Source organism: Phymastichus coffea, unplaced genomic scaffold (assembly GCF_024137745.1).
Source record: "Phymastichus coffea isolate CEN01 unplaced genomic scaffold, Cenicafe_Pcof_1.1 PCOF00031, whole genome shotgun sequence".
Classification (NCBI taxonomy): domain Eukaryota; kingdom Metazoa; phylum Arthropoda; class Insecta; order Hymenoptera; family Eulophidae; genus Phymastichus; species Phymastichus coffea.
Genome location: NW_026706842.1, coordinates 3,559,419 through 3,579,846, shown reverse-complemented (window position 1 = coordinate 3,579,846; position 20,428 = coordinate 3,559,419). Strand labels below are relative to the sequence as shown.

Here is a 20,428-nt window from a genome sequence, read left to right as displayed (position 1 = left end):
CCTATTTGACTCATCCCTACTTATCTCATAAGCTCACCTACATAGCATTTGTACATCACTTATAAATATTTACAATTGTTCTTTTTTTTTTATTTTTTATTTCATTTTATTATCGCTTGGGTTGTCTCGGGTTTATTGTTGTCGGTTGCATCAGCTTCACATGCAGCTACTGTAGTTTTCTGTTTTGGTTGAATTGATAATCTTAAAATATTACCTTTAGAAATATGATTTGATGAACCAGAAACATCACTCAACTCTTCCTTTATAAATTTACATATTTCCTCCTGCAAAAAATAATGTTAAATATTTGATCTTAAAATTTAATATGTTAAGCTTGTTTGTATTATAGAGTCAATTAAATTACCGCTCTAATAGGGTTTCCATCACAAGCAATGAACACACGAACTTCATGTTTCTTCTTAAGTAATTTGAACATATACCTTATTTTACTTTCCAAATCATTATCACCAATCTTAGATGAGATGGTAAATAATTTTGACTCCTTTACAGACATCTGCTTTTGCTTCCTCTTTTTCTCTTTCATTTTAAAATCCTCTTGGAAGAATTCAAGAGCTGTCATAAGTTTGTACACTGGTTTCTCAGTTTTGGTGTCAAAGTCAACAATTTTCACTAACTTAAGATCTCTTCTTTTTGATAATTTTTCAGCTTGTTCCAGCGACATAGTAGATACCTCGTCATTAGACGAAATTAACGTAATTTGTGGACTCGTTATTCCTTTTTTCTTTTTCGCTTGTTCCAAAGTTTTTGGATCACCTGGTTTACCTGGCGTTCCCGACTTTTTGTCCATGCAGAAATATTTACAGTAACCATTATTAATGAAAAACAGATTTTGTACATTTTTAAATTGAGTTTCTATCAAAAAATTGACAGAATTTTGTGAAAATTTAAAAAATTGGAGCACTTGAGTTGTTTTACAGATACCGGCTAACGCCATTTTTCTGCTAGTATTTCTACTTTCTGCTACTATTGCTGATTTTCCTAATCAGCTGTTCGATCAGGTTAGGTATCTCGTTACCCGACTGTACCATGAATGACTATATATATGAAACCATCATAAACTCGTTCTCAATGAAATTAAATTCAAAGTGTTGAATAAAAAAGTGCTTTTTTCGTGTATTTCCAAACATGAGGTCAACAATCATATTATATAATTTATTGACTAGTCAATACAAACAACAATTAGGACTCTGTTTGAAACAGAGGTAAAATCTAATAAAGTTTAATGTTTAGTAATGCTAATAAATTTTTCAGTCGATTCACTTGTAACAATTCTTTTTTAGATGTACACCAATGATTCTCTCACATTTGTATTCGACGAATAAAGATGATTTAAAAGAATATGAAACTCCATTAGAAAATATAAGAAATTTTAGCATTATAGCACATGTAGACCATGGAAAAAGTACTCTTGCTGACAGGCTTTTAGAGTTGACTGGAGCTATCAAAGTAAATTCAGGAATGCAGATATTAGACAAGTTGCAAGTTGAAAAGGAAAGAGGCATAACAGTAAAAGCTCAAACTGTTTCTTTGAAATATAAGCTAGATGGTATAGAGTACGTTTTAAATCTAATTGATACTCCTGGACATGTAGATTTTGCTTCTGAAGTGTATCGCTCTTTGGCTGCCTGTCAAGGTGTTATACTTGTGGTAGATGCTAATGATGGTGTTCAAGCTCAGACAGTCGCGAACTTTTATTTGGCATTTGGTTGTGATTTAATAATAATACCTGTTATCAACAAAATAGATTTAAAAAATGCAAATCCTGAAAAAGTTGCAAAGCAATTATTCAATCTATTTGATATAAAAGAAAAGGAGATTTTGAAAATATCTGCAAAATTAGGATTAAACATTGAAGAAGTTTTAAAAGCTATTATTAGAAGAATTCCTCCTCCACCAAGTGACAGGGATAAACCATTGAAATCTCTAATTTTTGACAGTTGGTTTGATCGTTACAGAGGTTGCATTGCTTTAGTCTATGTTAAAGATGGTGTGGTTTCTATTGGAGACCAAATTGCTTCCTGTCACACAGGAAAGTCATATGATATAAAATCATTATCCTTCCTTAGACCAGAAGAAGAGTTTGTTAAAAAAATGTTAGTTTCTTTGAAAAAATTATTATTTTTCCAACTTCAATGCATTTTAATAAAATCTTTCATCAATCTAGATATGCAGGTCAAGTTGGCTGTATCACTTGTAATATGAGATCTTCTGGAGAGGCATATATTGGAGATACTCTACATTTGAAGAGTACACCTGTTGAGCCACTTCCTGGATTTAAAATAGCTAAATCAATGGTTTTCGCAGGTGTTTATCCAATGGATCAATCTCAGTATCTTTCTTTGCAAAGTGCCATTGAGAAACTCACATTGAACGACAATGCTGTGTCAGTAACAAAGGAGTCAAGGTATTAGAATAATCAAAAAAATTTTTTAATATATATCGATTTGATTGACGATTTTTTAAATTAATAATTTACTATAGTCCAGCTTTGGGTCAAGGGTGGCGACTTGGCTTTCTTGGACTTTTACACATGGAAGTATTTTCGCAAAGGCTTGAACAGGAGCACGATGCTCAAGCTATTTTAACTGCACCAGGAGTAACTTATAGAGCAAAAATTACAGGAAAAAAGAACATTATAAAATATAAAAGTGATGAAATATATTTTAGCAATCCATGTCAATTTCCAGATGTACAAATTATACAAGAATTATTTGAACCAATGGTGATAGGAACAATTATTGCTCCAAGTAATTTTTATTTTTTGAAAACCAAAATTAAATCAATTTGAAGGGTTAGACTGATATTTTTTTTCAATTAATTTTTAGTGAAATATCTTGGAGCAATCATGTCGATTTGCATGGAAAGGAGAGGAGTTGAACAATCAACAATAAATATTGACAATGAAAGAATAATGATTAAATTCAAACTCCCTCTGAACGAAATTATTGTTGATTTTCATGATGAACTTAAATCAGTAAGTTCTGGCTATGCAAGTTTTGATTATGAAGACTGTGGATATGAAAAATCAAATATTATCAAAGTGAGAAATATTCTATTGAAAAATTAAATAACAGATTGGAAATGTTGTCATTAGTAAAAACTGAAAAATTCCAGATGGACGTTTTACTGAATGGACAACAAGTAGAAGAACTCAGTACTCTCGTACATTATACAAAAGCGACTGAAAAAGCCAGGAAAATGTGTCTCAAACTACTGGAAATAGTTCCTCGCCAGCAATTCTTAATAGCAATTCAAGTCTGTGTAGGTGCTAAAGTATTGGCTAGAGAAAATTTGAAACCGTACAGAAAGGACGTAGCGGCGAAATTGGTAATAGTAAAGTCGCATTAAAAAAAATTATTTTTTTGTAAATTGTGAACTAATTAAACTTATTTTTAGTATGGTGGCGATATTACTAGAAGAAACAAATTATTAGCGAGGCAAAAGGAAGGTAAAAAGAAAATGAGAATGGTAGGCAATATTGCTTTGCCTCGTGAAACATTTATAGACGTACTAAAAAGATAAATTAAACTGTAAATAACAAATTTTATAAAAATAAATCGTTAAGTTTTTGAAATAGTTGTTAAAAGGTTGCAAAATTACCACTCACAATAATTTTGATTGAACACTTTTATTTATTTATATTCATAATCCGGTGTCAAGAGATCACAGATTTACTTATTTATGCATAAGCAAAAGTTAATTTATTCTTCATATCAATATAAATGTTTAGAAAAAAGAATTTTTATTTTATTTCATTTTCTATAACTTTTTTCACTGGGTTACTTATTGCAAAAAGAAATTAGGTTTTTACAATTAAATATTAAATACTGATAATGACGATAGTGCAGATTAAAAATAACAAATCATATATTCTCATACGTTAATGAATCTAAAATAATCATTAATTGCAAATGAACCTACGCCTAGTGATATGCACATTGTCAATTACGTAGCCGAGAATTATTTTTTTCCTATGCAATTATCTACTTTATAATAATCGTAAAACATTGTTAAAAAGAAATCATCAGTCGCACTACCAAACAAACATCATTGTTATCAGGTTAATGCGGTAAATACATTAATAATGCATTCAATCAAATTTCTTTGGTGCTAGCAAGAATAAAAATAAATTATAAGAATATAAATGAAAAACCTGACAACGAGGATGTTATTTTATCACTTGATTAGTCGCAACTGTGCTTCTTTTCCTCAACAACAAATGTGGAATAATAATATTTATACCTTAAAAATTCATTATATACATTCAAAAGAAATAAAATCAGCGAAACAGCCGGGGATTAAATTCAACCGTGTTCGCAATCGCCTAAATGCAACGACCAAAGTATAAAGTAATCGTAGGAAATAAAAGTTACAATCATATTATATCGTCTTACTATACAAAACCTACAACGTTTCTTTTCTAGAAAACAGCTCAACCCTTTTATTTGCCGTGTTGATTTTGCTGTTGCTGTTATTGTACAATGTATGCTTTCAAATATTGTATAAAACATAATATATATACTTGCATACATTACATTACTTTATATATGTACCGGGTTTAAAGTGGTGTTTGTTTTACATTTTGTTTTATATATAATATGTAAAGTTACATCTAAACGTGCTGTAGAAAAAAGCCTTTATTTAAATCGAACGCAAGGTAAAACTTTGAAATAAGTCTTTTGCTTTGTTTATTTATTTTTTAAATCTTTTTGTTTTAAGATAGATTCATTCCACTGATGTAAAATAATACTAAATACAATAATTGACATTATCGCCAGATATGCATAAAAAAAATCGATTAAAATTGCATGTAGATCGCTCGAAAATCAATTGTACTCAATGCATTATAATGCAATTAATACTCATCGTTTTTCTTCCCCTTTTTGTTTTCCTCAATAAATTTCCGACGAAGTTTTCGCAGTCACTTGGAAATCGTAAGACAATTAAAATTCATTTATGTTTTTGTCTTAAAATGTCTAAATACTTAGAATATCAAACACTTAGATACGAGAACTATTGTGTATGTGTGAAATGTGTACCAGTAAATGTTTGCTTTCTGCGTATCCGTATACATATATATGAGCTACAAGTGCTTGTAGCACATGTATAAAATATATCCGTATACGATAAACAATATATATGCTTTTTCATTTATTCGGAATATTTTTGATTACACGTGGGAGAAGGGAGGGAATTTGTGTTTCACGTTTGTAATGCTTTCAAATAATAAGCGATCATGTCTTTGCCATGACACTTGCATATAATTAGTACGTGCATTTATTTGTTTATCTTGATGCATATATCGCGTTTGCGCTTCAACATGCATCTGTTTTTTTTCACTTCTCTCCGCGGGAAGCAAAGCAGCTACTTGCGATCGTCTGAAAAAGGCTGAAGGCAAACACGTCGAGCTGAAATATTTATCGAACAGAGTCTTGATGCGAATGGCAAGTGATCGATCAGCTATTGTTACTCTTTCTCCTCTGTTTCTTTTCTTGACGTTTAATAGAGAGCTCTCATTTCGTTTAGGCATTAGATTTCAAGTTCTCTTATAGCCATGACGATTTTTTTATTAATACTTTCGTCGCTTTCGCTACAGCTTAATTCCGACCATTCGAGTTAGTAGGTCGATTGTGTGTTTGTGCTTGCGTGAAAATAAACGCGCGCAGATTCACAATGCTTAAATGAATAAAACGAAAATTTACAAGGTAATAAAATAGTACATACAATACGTAGATAACTCTTAACATTTAAATGCGCTTGGAATGGTGCAGTTTTATGATTGGTTAATCATAAAAATGTAAAGTACAAAAATTCGATTGATGGAATGAGTTTTTTCTTTATAGCTAAAATGCATACGAATTCTTCAGTGTTGTCCTGTCTTAGCTCAGTTTAACTTGACTGGACAGGAAAACATTCAATCTTGTATTCTTCTCTCAATCGTTATTATTATGAACCAAAATTGGCTTTTTTTTGCCATGACTCTCGTTAACGTTCATCAAAATTACGAAAATTGGATAATATGCTACATAATTTACAATTTCACTAATTATCAAATAAAATCATCAATGACACTGAACATATGTTTTCCGTTCTAGTACTTCCCTGGCAGTATCTCAAATGTTTTTTAATAAAAAAAATCTCAAATGTTTCCTATTGATTATTCGAGACACTACATTTAATTACAAACTAGTTAATCTTGAGCTGATGATAGAATACAAAAATTATGTACAAAACAATAGTCTTTTTAGAACGCAAACACTTTCCGCGCTTGTTTGTTGTTGTACCCATCACGGTAGAAAGATTAAAAAATGGATTAAGATCTATATCGAACTCGAACAGACTTGTACAAAAATGAATTTGTACATAGATCAAGTTTGTGTAGATTTATAAGATACATGTATAAAATCAATTGAAAAATTTGGCTGTATTCGTCTGATCCACTCACTGGTTTACGCTTTTGAATTCATTGCCAACGCTGCGATCCCATTCATGCAAATTGTGTAATTTACGTTTGAGTAACGATAAAAGTAAAATTAATTAGAAGCATTTTCTCTTCTAGTATATCTATACATTAATTTTTTCAGTTTTATATAGACTATGAAGATAGCATATGTATTGGAATAAGAATAAGAAAACCTCAATAACTTTTTCTCGTAGTCTCGTAAAGGTTATTTGAAAAAATTCGAAGTTTTCTCCAATCTAGCCAAAGGTTTATCAATCAACCTTTGGAGATGAGTGCACTCAAACTACTCGACAATTGAGAAATAAATGATTCAAGGATGACATACATCAAATTTAAATATTGTCAACGTAAGATAAAGTCGCGAAGGATACCAAATTTGCAAGATAGGAAAGTCAGCGTGGACAGTTTGGGAAAATAAAGAACGAAGTTGTAATAGGATTGATTTACTAGATTCGCGGCTTGTAGGTGAGAGTGACGTGGAACGTTTGTACGTCCATCTCGGTGCAGTCTTGCGGACCAATCTGCGGCGTCATAGCCCTTTGGTCTTGCGGCGACTTCTCATCGTCGTCATTTTTAATCATCTTCTCAGCTGGTTGTTGGTCTATCATTACTCTCGCACCTTTTGCTTTCACCGTTTCCATGGAACGAGACTTCGAGCTTTCCGTGCCACGACTCTTTGCACCATTCTCTTTGTTGCGTCGCGAAGAACTACGATGAAGACGAGATTTTTCCCGAGAAGAGTTTCGCCGAAGACTCGGTCTCTTTACCGATTCGGCGCTCGCGCTCAGTGCTGTCGCTGAAAAGAGTAATGCGTGCATTCGATAAATGATAAGTGTCAGGAATTCCGCATCTGAGCTTTGCTCTTTGAAAGCGTATCTTACCAATGTTACCGGAAGATGAGCGATTAGATCCGCGAAGAACGTGCACAGTCATAGGATCGCTATCGGTGGCAGACAATCTCTCGCCAACGGGAGTGAGGAACCACTCGGATCGAGTTCTCATGCGTGCGGTTTGCCGCTCGTGCACCTAATGAAAAACGATACCATTGCTCACTCATATCTAGCAATTTTCCAAGTGACTACAAATCAAAGTCCAGAAGATTAAACACAATTTAGTAAGCCATCCAAAAGTCAGAAGCAATACTACAGCACGAACGCGACGCCAATCACATGACATTCGATTTTGAACAAATTATCGTTCATAACATGGTTAGTGTTCCAATTGTTATTAGTTTTTGCGCGATTACTTGTTCAAACCTGGAATGTATAACGTTGATTTGAGTATTCTAAGTGACTATACTTAGACTATTATCAAGTGTTCTAATTAAATTCATAATATATATTTACATACCGTAGCTATAATACAAACTTTATAAGTGTGATCCATCGATTTGATTCAGTAAAACGATTGATAATGGGCTAAGGAGTGAATAGTTCTAATAAAGCAACGTAAACAAAAGCGCGGGATAACATAACAATATCTTATTAAAAATATAAAATTTGCGATAGCGTGCAACGTGCGTACAAGCAAATATTTACAGAAGTAAAATAAAAACCATGATATTTTTTTGATAAATTTGTTGTATTACTTATCTTCGATACATAATTCTGTACACGTATAAATTGAACGTGGAAAAGAAATGCATTAAAAAAAATGCAATAATGGGGTTTTTGTACATTGATGATATTACAATAAAGCGGATGAGATTAAGTTTAAAAAATGAAATGGGCGGCTTCATGTACACATAGATTATAGTTTGACCTAAGCTTTGCTCATAACTTTATTATTGCAATTATTAAAAAATCTTATTTCCAAACGTCTAGATGACCTTATCGAGCATACAAAAATTATAAAAACGTATTGTAGTTGAAATTTGAGGCTCCTTGCTCGATTTTCCACGAAGCATATCATTATCGTGCATCAACCAACAACTAGATTCATTTAAATTATAAAAAAATCGTCTGCGTTTAAATAGCTGATTCAAAAGCAATTATATTTAGTGACTGATGCGAGGTGCCTCGAATTTTAGCATAAAAAAGCAACAACGATCGCATAACTACATATATAAACGCAATAATTATTGAGAATTGTGTACTAAATATCGCATTGAAAGAACAATAAATACTAACATTGACAAACGACAAAAAAAATTACATAAAGAACAGACCACACTGACAGAAGTTCCAATATAAATATGTAAATACCAAATTGTAAAAAAATTGCAGTCTCTATCTCTTGAAGTCTTTTTTTTTGTACTTAACTTGTATTTTAAATCATGGATTTATTTATTTATTGTCAACAGTGATCTAATAATACTTATTAAAAAATGTTCAAATATTAAGTGTGAAAAGTAAATATTCCACTTTGTTTTTACGAATCTACATATTCATAACTATAATTTAATTAACGCACTGCGATGCAAAAAATGTAACAAGCATTAATTTCTGAAGTGCATGATTTTTAGAGTGTTTCAAAAAGTTATGTGTATTATGTGCAGTGACGCAAAAGGAGAAAAAAAACGTATCGATGAAACGATAGCATACTACAATACTTGTACAACAAATCTAAATGGTCGTTGACGACATATACAACAATGCATTAATCTTAAAAGTTGACTTCATAAGGAATGTTGAATTTAGATAATTTTGTTATTTATCGATCACATAACGTATCAATGCCTATCGAACTTTTAAATATAATAATATAAAAAGTGAAAAAGTAGTAAAAGAGTGAGAATCAAATAAGAAAGAATTACGATCAAAAAAGCTTGACTTGATTCGTATCAACAACCATTGCTTAAGCTTCGCCAACGCCTACCTGAGGCAAGTAGCTGAGGCTCTTTGTGCTCTCCGCGTAACGATTAACGGCTCGCAGCTCATCCAGTGTCATGCCTGCGTGACGCGAGTGGTGGCTGCCATTGCTTGATGAGCGGCTAGATGTCTAAATCGTACATAAAATCAAGCATCAAGCAAACTGACAATAACTACATTTGTTTAGTCTAAGACAACAAAATTGATGAATGATGAATATTCAATTTACCGATAACAGCAAGAACAATGGATGTATTTTTAATCGCGTTAATATCAATGATCATTATAAATCAATCATTAATGTCATTTGTATGAATTGGAAATTTTTTTTAACGAAAAACAAGTTTGGTTTAATGAACAAATAACGGTTCTTTATAATTGTTGTCTTAGCATTGAGACGCAAATAAAAGAAAATATTATTAACAATGACGTACTTGAAAAAATCCATTTTCCTCTAGGCTAACTGAAAGACGCGTGTAGCTTTCCAAAAGCGTATTTTCTGGGATCATCCCGAGGGACGAGGTGAGCTCGAGGGACTCTGGAACGTGAATCAATGCCGGCGTCGATTGCGATTCCTCTTGGTGTGACATTGCTATAACAAAAAAAAAAGATGCATTAGTAATGAAAAAACTGCTCATGCAGGCAAGAACGTGCAGATTTTCTTGTTCGGATCACAGTGCAGGCTTACATTCTAGATTAAACTTCAGGCCCCATCTCTCACATTCATATTGCAACCAAGTCTTTTCGGCTTCTAGTGATAATTGCCCTGCGGTGATATACGAAAATAGTGTATGTATAAGCAAACAAGTCGATTTGTTTTGTTAGAGAAAAAAATGAAACATTTCACAGAGATTTTGATGATGACAGAACTACGAGATCGACTACTATATGCGTGGAAACGTATGATGAATGAGAGGAATGTTATTGAGGCCAAAATGAATGTCTACACATGTGTGAATTTATCATGAGCCGGAAATAAGATTTTTTTTATTGTTATTGGATACTTACGTGATACTAGGGTATCAGGAGGATAGCGAAAGCTAAATATCCAATCTTCTTCAACTTTCAGGATTCGTCCGGTAATCCGCGCGTAGAATTCGTAGTTCTCTCGGCCGAACAAATTTGATACTCCAAAATTGTCTATCATGAACTTCATTACTCTCGTCGCAACCTACGTAATAAAATTATTAAATGAAATGATGTAAAAATTCTGCAAAATTAGGAAAATCTAGCAGAAAAATGCTCAATATACAAACGAAAGAAAATGAAAATTATTGAAAAAAAAACTTTTGGTAGAGGAATAAAAAAAAAATGCTCTCGATTTAAAAATATTTAGATTTTACAAAACGAGCAAAGCAGGAAAATTACTAGATAAAATAATGAAAGATATATCAAATAGGATTCTTTTCTTTTTCATTCAAATCGATAAACTAATACATCAACCCTATAACAATTTCACTAGGACACTTAATATCGTAACAAGGAGATCTGAAGTTCATTACTCATCATGCATATAAAGTATAAAATTAACATAATATAAACATCCACAAATTCCTTTTGGATGAGATTGCATGGATTCTAATTGATCAAGTCGATTCGCGCGAATCATGCTTATATTCTGCCACGACGTTTTTGGCGAGGCTAAACAATCGTTAAGGAATTCTATAACGACAATTGTCACTTGCAAATTGTTTGAAAAGCTCGAAGGAGCTAGTCGAGAAACAAAACATACAACATAATCGTTCGGTATGGTAAACTTACTGACACCTCGGCCTGTGTGGCGCGCGTCGATTGAAGGCAAAATATGAAAAAAAAGGAGGCAATCATACGATACTGCTATTGGCTTTGAGAAACCAGTAGATGCATGCATGGAATGCTTAATTCAAACAGTTGATATTTTTATTTATGAATGTCATGCATATTCTATACTGTTTATACTCCGTGATATTTCAATGCTGCATCAATTTAAATGCTTAAGAATGATGCACATAAAAAATTTAGCACTTCTCATAACAAACACTTGATGTATATGGTTTTAGCAAGTAGTATGTTTAATTGAAGTCTTTCATTTTTTGTTTAATTTAATAGAAATTCATTATACTATTATATTGAAGTAATTTTACCATACAGTTTATAATTTTTTTTTTTTTTCAAGAAATTAACAAATGTTTTTTGTAAAATGTCAATTTTACTTATTTTTTAAGATGCATGGATCAAAAGATTAAAGAAACTCATTTAACGTTACAAAGGTAGTTGCTGCAAAACGTCTTAGGTAGAGATTATTAGACATAAATTGTAAGAATTATGCCAAATATATTCAATTTTAATACTCTTCACTCAAAAAAATAGTTTTTATTAATTTAAATCTAAAAATTAGTCTTACAAAAGATCAATTAGTAGTTTTAGTTTATATGCTCAGTAAAAATCAAAAGTTTTCTATAATCTCTATTCAGAGCAATAATTCATGCTTTTATAAAGGCATAGAAGAAAAAGGTACAAGTTCATACAACAACTACCTTTATTCACCAATTATGAATTTAATTGATGAGTTCCAAAAAACAAATAAAAAAACATACCTTGAACCTAAGAACATCCTCCATTTTTGCCGTTTTTCCATCACTAACACAGCTTTGGAAAAACGATGGTGCAACAGAGACTCCCAGGGCTTCACTGGTCATACCTGTCCTTGCTCTTTCACTATTTACTGCTACTACCCTGAATGTTCCAAATAACAGAACCAGCAAACGCTGAGTGTAGATTGGTAGAGAGGTGATTAATCTGTGGATTGTAAAATCAGCCGAGCTAAAATAAACTGTGAGGAAGGTATAATCATAAAAAACTTGTTTAAATATACTTGTGAATCTGGTCCCTTTGTTGTTCTATACTGTCCAATTGAATTACACTAAACAATTGTTGCTCTCCATCCCTTCCAAAAACACCACCAGGTATCTTTCGCAGAAACTTTTTTAGAACACTAGCTATCGTGTAAACACTAAAATTATCCATGTTAACTAAACGTCCAGTCTGAAGAAAATGTATGAGTTTTTTCATGTTTCCTTGGTGCCCTGGAGCCCGGAATACATCTTTGCGCAGTGGTGCTTCTTTATTCAACTTCAATATTAATACCTTTAAATGTAAAATATACCATTAAATCATTGGAATAAAGCTATACAACAATACTACTCACCAATAATGGGCCGGGTATGTCATTTTTGCATACTTCATCGAGTGGAACACCAAATTTGACCCTATGAAAGGAAGAACACTCAGTATGAATAACAATAGTAACATCAAATTGAATGACAAGTGAAATCATTAGCAAATTGAAGGAAAACTTGAATACAAAGGAATTTAAATAATGTGACTATTAACCAGGCATTATGTAATTTCCTTTTTGCATTTTTTACATTGAAAAACCACAGGGGCATACTGTAATCGTGCTCTGTAATCGTGAACGAAGCGAAGAAAAAAAACAATAATACTAACTTCTCTAATCTCCTGGGATAAGGTGAAACAGAGGATGGATGCCCGCAGCTAGTGACAACATTGCCAAGAGTGGCTGCCCTCCGGTGCATCCTCTCGGTCCAAGTACTCATGATGATGCCTTTCTTGCCGTCGTAACAGCACGCACAGCACACTCTTGCGTGCGATTAACGGTGATTTACCACGACGACTGCCACTTTCCCTACTCGTACCCGTACTACCGTACTATAACGCACTCCTCGCTCTCTTCTCGTCTCTCTCTCTGTCTCTCTTGATGTGGATGTGTATTTTACTCGGTCGGCCGCGCGCGAAAAGAGAAAGTTGCGGGCAGTAGCAGCATTGTGTCGCTCGTTTGTCAAGCCTCCAGTCGGCCGTGTTACTTCTTCATGTTTATCGTTGGCTAGCTGCACTTTTCTTGCAAAAGCTATGGCGTGAGAGAGAGAGAGAGAGGCGACGCCGTGATGCTTTATTGCAAGTGCATCGCGTCACATCGCGTGCACAGTACACACTCCTCGCGAATCGCAATGCCCGAAAACGGGGGAAAGAGACGAAACCTCACTGCTGTGTATATACATAATGTCGCTCTCTCCTTCCTTTTCGGATCCAAAAACTTGGTGTCACTGCGCGCGCGATGGAAGAAATCATAAGCTACAAAAACAGACGCCTGAGTTGCTGCTCATTCTGTTACTTCTTATAAAACGTCGAATACTTTCAATAATAAGCGTGTTAGCTGTTGTTTATAATAATCAAATATCATAATCGACACTTACTACTAATGTGAATAACATTTCTTTTAAATTAATAAAAATGTTGGCTAATTGAAGCGATGATCGATACTCGTAAAAACGAATGTTTTGCTAGAAATCAAACGTAATATTTAGTTTAGGGGGTAAAAAATGGACGAATATTGAAGCGTGTATTGTCATTGATGCAAAAATAATACAAGGCAATTATTTCACGATTCTTAACAGTTGCAGTAAATAGTGTAGTAAACAATATACGCTAGTACGAGCCGTCTTCTTTCGCAGGTTAGCTTTAGACACACTACGAGCGCTGACGCTCACTTTTCGGATCGCATTTCACGTTCTCTCTTTCTCTCTCTACTTCTCACTTCTCACTTTACTCGCGCCATCTCTGTCTTACGCGTTCGCTTTTTTTACGGCCACACCTTCGCTGGTGAGTCTTGTGACGAGTTACTCATTGGTCGGGTCGTCATCAAATGCGAGCGGTGGTTTGGCGCTAGGGTAGTAGTTTGAATTTGCGCGCGTGACAGTTGTACGTCAAGTTACAATTACGTACTGCCTCGACAAAAGGAGCAAATAATGAATAAAAGGATGATTTTTTAAATTCAAAGATTACCTTTAATAAATTATCGATGCAAGCTACGTTATATTCGGAAGAACAATCGGAGCAATCATCACAATTTCAAATAGAAGCTTTATTAAAAATATTATATTAAAATATGTACACATCGAAAGAGTTCTTAGATTGTGCGCTAAAGATACAAAATCTAAAATCTGATTAATTGGTCATGAATATTCAACAGATTTACCATCACAGCCCCACTGCCAATGACTCCCATCCCCTGTTCTCTTGACTCGACGTTTGACCATATCCGTGGAGACGGTTCTGCGGTCGTAAGCCCAGCCTATCCACGCCATAAAGTCAATGAAAGCATTGGTCATGTTTAACGAATAACTTCCCAACTCTGACGTTTTGTAGTCCCATGGAAAAGCGTGATGATAATTGTGCCAGCCTTCCCCGAAAGTCAGAAAAGCCACGGCTCCATTTTCCGCGGAATATATGTTTCTGAAATGCAGAGGGCCTTTTTTTTATTTTGGAGCTGCTTATGAAAATGAGTGCACGAGTTTGTCTTACCTGTCGTAGGGTCTGTTTCCATAAAAATGAGCGGCCGAATTGACGAGCCACGTCGAGTGTAGCGACAATATGTAACGCATGACTGTCGCGACGAAGAAAGCGCTGGTCCAAGATTCGTTCCAGCCGTACACTGGCACGACAGTCGGAATGATCGCAGCGCATAAGATCGTCAGCGCAAAATAGTGGCTGAAAGTTAGAGAAAGCACAAGTAATGCTTTTTTCTCTATCTTTGCTGTGTATCACTATCCGATATTCGGAAAGCCGTCTGTAAATGCTCACTCGTATTGAAATCTGAGGATGGGATCGCTGAACAAGTCGCTTACATCGATGGTTTTTCCCTTCTCCTTGACTTCGGGATGCTTTCGACAGAGAAGCCAGCCAACGTGAGCGAAGAAGAATCCTCTCTTGGCGTTGTAGGGATCGGCGTCTGTCTCCGCATGCCTGTGATGAAGTCTATGGTCTCTTGCCCAGTGAATAACGGGGTCCTGAACAAACATTCGATTGTTTAGTGTGCGGCCAGCTTCTCTCGATAGGTACACGGATAAGGGTCTCATTATCGATGACCTGAAATGCAATGGTATTGCAGAATGTTAAAAGCAGCCGAAGTTGCCACTTAGCTTTGTAAGCTCGATGAGCCCAAAGTCTGTGCACTCCAGCTGTTATTCCCATTCCACCGAGATGACTGTAACAACACGCTGAAAATTATTTAATTATTTATCAATGTTCAATTAGCTGCTTGGCCTGTATCCACATTTTACGAGAACTTGATACTATATACACGCGTCTACTTACTAAATACGAAGGTGAAAACTTTGGCCGAAGTGCAGACCAGATAGAGACCGTAAAAAGCTCCGACGTGCAAAAGAGAAAGTATGATGACATTTTTCCAGACTATTTTGATGTCGTATGGCTTTTTCGCCTCGAACTCCTCGACAGATCCGATGTTTTCCAAGTTTCTCTCTAACTTTTCAACTGTGTAATGCTCGTCAGCAGTCGAACTCGTAGATTTCGGGGGCATTTTCACGAAACTCAAGAACAAAAAAAGCACTCTTTACCCTAACGAAATATAAACATACGAGTATCCAAGTTGTCAAGCAATTGTACGAAATTATCAATGGTTACATCGTGTACACGCGATCTCCGCTCCGTATAAAATATTGCAGGCTTTTATACTCGAAGCTGCATTGCAGTTGAGTCTTTTAACGTCATCTGCCCAAACTACATATTTTGTTTGTACCTGTCGAAATACTCCTATTTGATAAACATCCAAAGATGTTATTATTAATAAAGATTACGTACTCTCGACCGCAATTTCTTGAAAATGTTTAGCAATGTTAACGAGTACCTTTAGACTGGATAATATTGTACCTGAATTCTACTTTTTTTCGATAGCTGGCCCATCTGATGTATTTTTTATGTGGTTGTATTCAATATGTTATTCACTGGGCAAGAGACCATAGACTTCATCACAGGCATGCGGAGACAGACGCCGATTCCTACAATAAATACCTTGGGCTTTGCGCTTTTTTTTTTCTCATGTTGTGTATTTTGCAATTCTCTCAAATTATTTGTTTAACCTATTCAATCGTTAAATAAAATAAGATATGAAATATAATTATAAAATTTATCAATGAAAATAGTGTATCTTTTGTACACGATACTAAATTATAAGTGTGCTAATAAATTAGAATATTAGGAATTTTTTTATTTAATAACATAAAGCATCTGTACTTCATAAAAATATACATGTCTTTATATTCGAATGCATAATCGTTTCAATGGAAAAAAAATGGGACGGTATAATGCGCTGATGACTTAATATAAAAATTATTCTGCTAATGCATCGTATGCAACAAGTGTGTCAGTTTTTGATTATATTTTCACTTGACTCGGTTTTTTTTGTTTATTTGTTTCTGTTTACGTGACGTGCGCGTACTTTATCAATTTTAAATGAACTGACATTTATCTAGAACTTCCTATTGATGTTTCTTATATAATTATCTATTAATAAAACTAGTCTGTGAAAGTTCATAGTAACTATTACGTTATAAGTCATTGTTAAAAGAATAGAAATAGAATGGTAAAGTGACAATTTTCTTAGCTGAGTCAATTGCATAACAGGAATGTTTATCTGCGTTGGTAACTGACCTACCAGATTATCTTGTATGCATGCGCGGAAGACATTATTCTGATTATGTATTTCTGATTATGTACTCACAATCCACCGTTAAATATTAATAAACAAATAAAAATTAAGTTTATTTTATATCAGAAATAAAATCAAGGAGAATTGAAATATTATGCTATACATATTGAATAGTTATGTAATTAATGAAAATACGTCATTCCAAATGCAACTTAATCTATGTTACAGGAAAATATACAAGATTAAGAGTATACAATAGCAAATGTCAAACGTTTCGCGTTAGCAAGGTACTTTACGTCATTCAACACTTGTGGAAACTTGTCAGGTTGCAGCGTGAATGATATCGATTAAGCTCTAAACGTAAACGTCGTCGACTTTTAATATCATAAACAGTTCCAAAAACTTTTGCAACTGTAGTACGTCGCAGATTAATGTGGCTGTCCGGTAGCGGATGAACACTGGCAACAGCAGGAAGTAGATGAATTTCTTCAATCTCACGGATTTATCTCGGGCGCGACTAAACCAAGTGATGCGCACTCTGCGCGGTTCCTCTCTTTTTTCCCAAGGCAACGATCATCTAATCTTCGCGCCACTTCAGTTGCATGTTGTAAAATTTCCGGAGTTGAGCATCGGAATCTAGGATGTAATCGACACCACTCAAATCTCAAGTATAGTAAGTTGACCAGTTACATCATGTTATGTCTATTGTTTGGTGTTGTTAAATTGAGCCTATCGATCGATATCCTCGACGTTCCGATTACCGTGAGTATCGTCATCAAGCAGAACGTTATCTGAGTGTCGGCGCTGCTACTATAAAATCACGCATGCACGAAATGGCAGTTGATGGTACGGATGGTAGACCAGCGACCAACAGCTGTAACGAGTGATCGGTCGTAGATTCCACACCTATCCTTTCGACTCTATTTGTTAATTACCAACGATGGATTTATCGATTACGCTAAAATCTCGGCGATTTTATCCTCGGGGCTTGCCAACTCAACCCCCTTACCTCGAAGTCCGATAAAATTGCGGTTGGCTGCGACACCGATTGGATCATCGTTGTCGCGAAATTTCACAATTGCTACTTTTTCGACTTGCTCCGATAGAAGATGAGTGGAGCTTGCGAGGTAAATATTCAGGATATGACGGATGGAGGAAACGTAAATTGAAATATTAATTGGTGCGAGTTGCAATTTATTTTATCGACAATTTTTTCCATTTATGCGCGAATTCCTGTCGTTGGGCTAAACGTAAAATTAGCTTGTAAATCGATATTTTAACTGTAAAAGGAAATGAAAAAATAAATTTACTGGTTCTTGGAAATAATTGTTCAACTTTTGAAATTTGTAATGTTATGAAAATTACATCATATCGCCTAGATTACAATGTTCTTCTATAAATGCGCATTGAAAATTATAAGTTTTATAGAATAATGATATAATAAATTACCAGTTTAACGACTTCATTATAAAAAATTATTTTTATACGGTAAAAATAAAGTAGATTATATAAAAACAAATTATAAAATATAGTTAAGGTTGTTTAAATTATATAAAAATCACATTTAGCGAATAACAAAATTATTAAATTTGTTCCAATGTCAATCTATAGTTAAGAAGTTTTGCAGCCGCTTAAAACTGCCACGATTATACATTTTGTAATGCTAAGTAACGATCCAAGTAATGTAAAACTTCAAAACCTACTTCTACCATAATTAAAACAATGATCATCCATTCTAAACGGATGTGATGTCTATCACTCAAATGGGATGAAAGCAACTCCACCAATTCAACACAGTGGTTTATTTTTTCGTTCATTACCTGTAAAAAGTTCATATTTTTAGTTTGTAAAATGATCTAGTATTATTCATATCTCTAATTCGTAATATAAACTAACCCTAGTTCTCTTTGCTATGTTAAAATAAGCGCAAGTTTGTTGGTATAACGATTCCAATTCATCACGTTCCCAATAAAAATCGGGTGTATCTAAAAGATCTGAACTCAAATTAATCAAATGCCTTAATGCAAAAAGTTCTCCTTGCTTCCTCAAAACTTGTTGTCTAGTCATTCTAATTCTCCTCCCTTTCTTCAGGTCCTCTGTTATAAATTCTATAGAATCTACATAGAGATCTAATGAAGCTTCCCAAATTCCTAGTTTTACTGATTGTGATATGGCATTGGAAAATGTATATTTATCAAGATTAGAACTTGGTGCAAGATATATGTCTCCTTCCTTCAAATGACTCTTTTTACTGCGAATAAATTATTACACATTAGTATAAAATAGTAAAATATAGAGAAAACCTTAATAAATGTATTATTACTCTTGTTCTGCATAAGTATAATTCATTAATTCTCCTTCAGCTTGAACTAGGTCATTTGAGTAACTAGTATCCTCATATTGTCTTAAGAATTGAAGTAAATTACTACACTCTAAGTCAGTAATATTCCACATTACAGTGGTTCCTTCTCGAAAAAAATAAATTTCTCTAGGTTCATTTCCTACTTCATATTTAGCTAAAGCTTGGATGGCATCAGGAAGACCTAAAAAAATTAATTAAGCTATTGTAGTACTGTTTCATCATTTGTATATACATTGTTGTTAAATTAAAAATTTACGCTTAGCAGATGTACGTATTTCAGTTGGAGTATAAAGATTTTGTAAAAGCAGTCCTTTCATTAATTCTTCTAAATCGTACTCCTCAGCAGTAGTCACAGCTTTTACAGTCCAAAACTGAAATTGATATTAAGATATAAAATTGAAGTATTAAAAAGACAATTATACAAAATTACTAACTCCTGGTATAGGAATTTCATCATCTTCTGTGATGGATCTTTTCTTCCGTAGAGGCCTCTTTTTCATTTGGAGTGCAGAAATATTTTCTTGAATACCTTTTCCAGTATTCAAATCTTTGTTGAAAAGTATTGGTGACTCTTTAAAAATAGACTTCTTATCTTTGATTTTCATTTTAGATAAAATTACTTTGGTATGACTGAGCTTTTCAGAATTAGTAAAATTGAAATAAACACTATAACTAACTAATTTCATATTTCTTTCCAACAATGAGGAACATTTGAGAGTTGCAGCAAACATTTTAACAATTGTTTTTAACTAACTACCTTTATTATTTCGCTTTATAAACATTTGTTTACCAACATCAAGTAGTGCTTTAAGGTTATACACTGATAAACTTCTTCTTCTCAAAATATTAACATTTCATTCTTATTATAATTATCTCAAATTCTTATTTACATTTCTTAATATCGAATTTTGTACTTTTATGAAATGTTATGCTACATTATCACAGTACTTTATTATTGTTGAACAGTTTTTAAGTAATCTCCATTGATGGAGCCGAATTCTATAATTTTTTTGGAGTAGTTTGGAGTTTGGAGTCCGGATGTAGCTGGGGTGGCGGGAAATTCAAACGTCTGAATGTCCTTAATGTCTCCTTATCCCAGCCACCCCTCCTATTGAAAGCTTCTTCAAAAGGTGTGTCGTACGAGGGAAGGAAAGAAACGCCAGGACGTAAGTAGCAATGCTTTTGTTAGAGAGTACAAGTTGAAGACTACACAGCGATGAGCGCGACTGGACGAGCATAGACCACAGCCTGGCGACCCTGGCGCT

At 33.9% G+C, this 20,428-nt stretch overlaps 5 protein-coding genes across 8 annotated transcripts; 1 reads left to right on the top strand and 4 right to left on the bottom strand.

Moving 5' to 3' along the window:
* Positions 1-95: 95 nt before the first annotated feature.
* On the bottom strand, positions 96-955 carry LOC131663147 (uncharacterized). The gene is made up of 2 exons (XM_058933311.1): positions 365-955; positions 96-284 (listed from the first exon to the last, which is right to left on the bottom strand). Exons 1-2 carry the CDS (start codon positions 953-955, stop codon positions 102-104), a joined length of 774 nt encoding a protein of 257 aa, XP_058789294.1. The 3' UTR covers positions 96-101.
* A 117-nt stretch (positions 956-1,072) lies between these two features.
* LOC131663138 (translation factor GUF1 homolog, mitochondrial) lies at positions 1,073-3,624 on the top strand. Of its 2 annotated transcripts, none has more exons than XM_058933278.1 (7): positions 1,073-1,223; positions 1,302-2,114; positions 2,186-2,425; positions 2,503-2,768; positions 2,847-3,061; positions 3,136-3,348; positions 3,418-3,624. In XM_058933278.1, exons 1-7 carry the CDS (start codon positions 1,147-1,149, stop codon positions 3,541-3,543), a joined length of 1,950 nt encoding a protein of 649 aa, XP_058789261.1. In that variant the 5' UTR covers positions 1,073-1,146; the 3' UTR covers positions 3,544-3,624. The 2 variants fall into 2 exon arrangements, with proteins under 2 accessions (XP_058789261.1, XP_058789262.1); XM_058933279.1 differs by having other exon boundaries at positions 3,438-3,480.
* Positions 3,625-6,930: 3,306 nt separating this feature from the next.
* On the bottom strand, positions 6,931-13,318 carry LOC131663139 (uncharacterized). Of its 3 annotated transcripts, XM_058933280.1 has the most exons (11): positions 12,781-13,318; positions 12,482-12,542; positions 12,149-12,420; positions 11,871-12,072; positions 11,056-11,067; positions 10,303-10,465; positions 9,983-10,060; positions 9,729-9,886; positions 9,302-9,424; positions 7,366-7,510; positions 6,931-7,280 (listed from the first exon to the last, which is right to left on the bottom strand). In XM_058933280.1, the coding sequence occupies exons 1-11, from the start codon at positions 12,888-12,890 to the stop codon at positions 6,931-6,933; spliced, it is 1,674 nt and encodes a 557-aa protein (XP_058789263.1). In that variant the 5' UTR covers positions 12,891-13,318. The 3 variants fall into 3 exon arrangements, with proteins under 3 accessions (XP_058789263.1, XP_058789265.1, XP_058789264.1); XM_058933282.1 differs by lacking the exon at positions 9,983-10,060; XM_058933281.1 differs by lacking the exon at positions 11,056-11,067.
* Positions 13,319-14,249: 931 nt separating this feature from the next.
* LOC131663092 (acyl-CoA Delta-9 desaturase-like) lies at positions 14,250-15,673 on the bottom strand. The gene is made up of 5 exons (XM_058933187.1): positions 15,448-15,673; positions 15,220-15,350; positions 14,935-15,140; positions 14,656-14,841; positions 14,250-14,586 (listed from the first exon to the last, which is right to left on the bottom strand). The coding sequence occupies exons 1-5, from the start codon at positions 15,671-15,673 to the stop codon at positions 14,307-14,309; spliced, it is 1,029 nt and encodes a 342-aa protein (XP_058789170.1). The 3' UTR covers positions 14,250-14,306.
* A 2,297-nt stretch (positions 15,674-17,970) lies between these two features.
* On the bottom strand, positions 17,971-20,386 carry LOC131663166 (required for meiotic nuclear division protein 1 homolog). Its single transcript, XM_058933350.1, has 5 exons — positions 19,598-20,386; positions 19,420-19,534; positions 19,125-19,344; positions 18,698-19,052; positions 17,971-18,621 (listed from the first exon to the last, which is right to left on the bottom strand). Exons 1-5 carry the CDS (start codon positions 19,892-19,894, stop codon positions 18,448-18,450), a joined length of 1,161 nt encoding a protein of 386 aa, XP_058789333.1. The 5' UTR covers positions 19,895-20,386; the 3' UTR covers positions 17,971-18,447.
* Between the last annotated feature and the right edge of the window lie 42 nt (positions 20,387-20,428).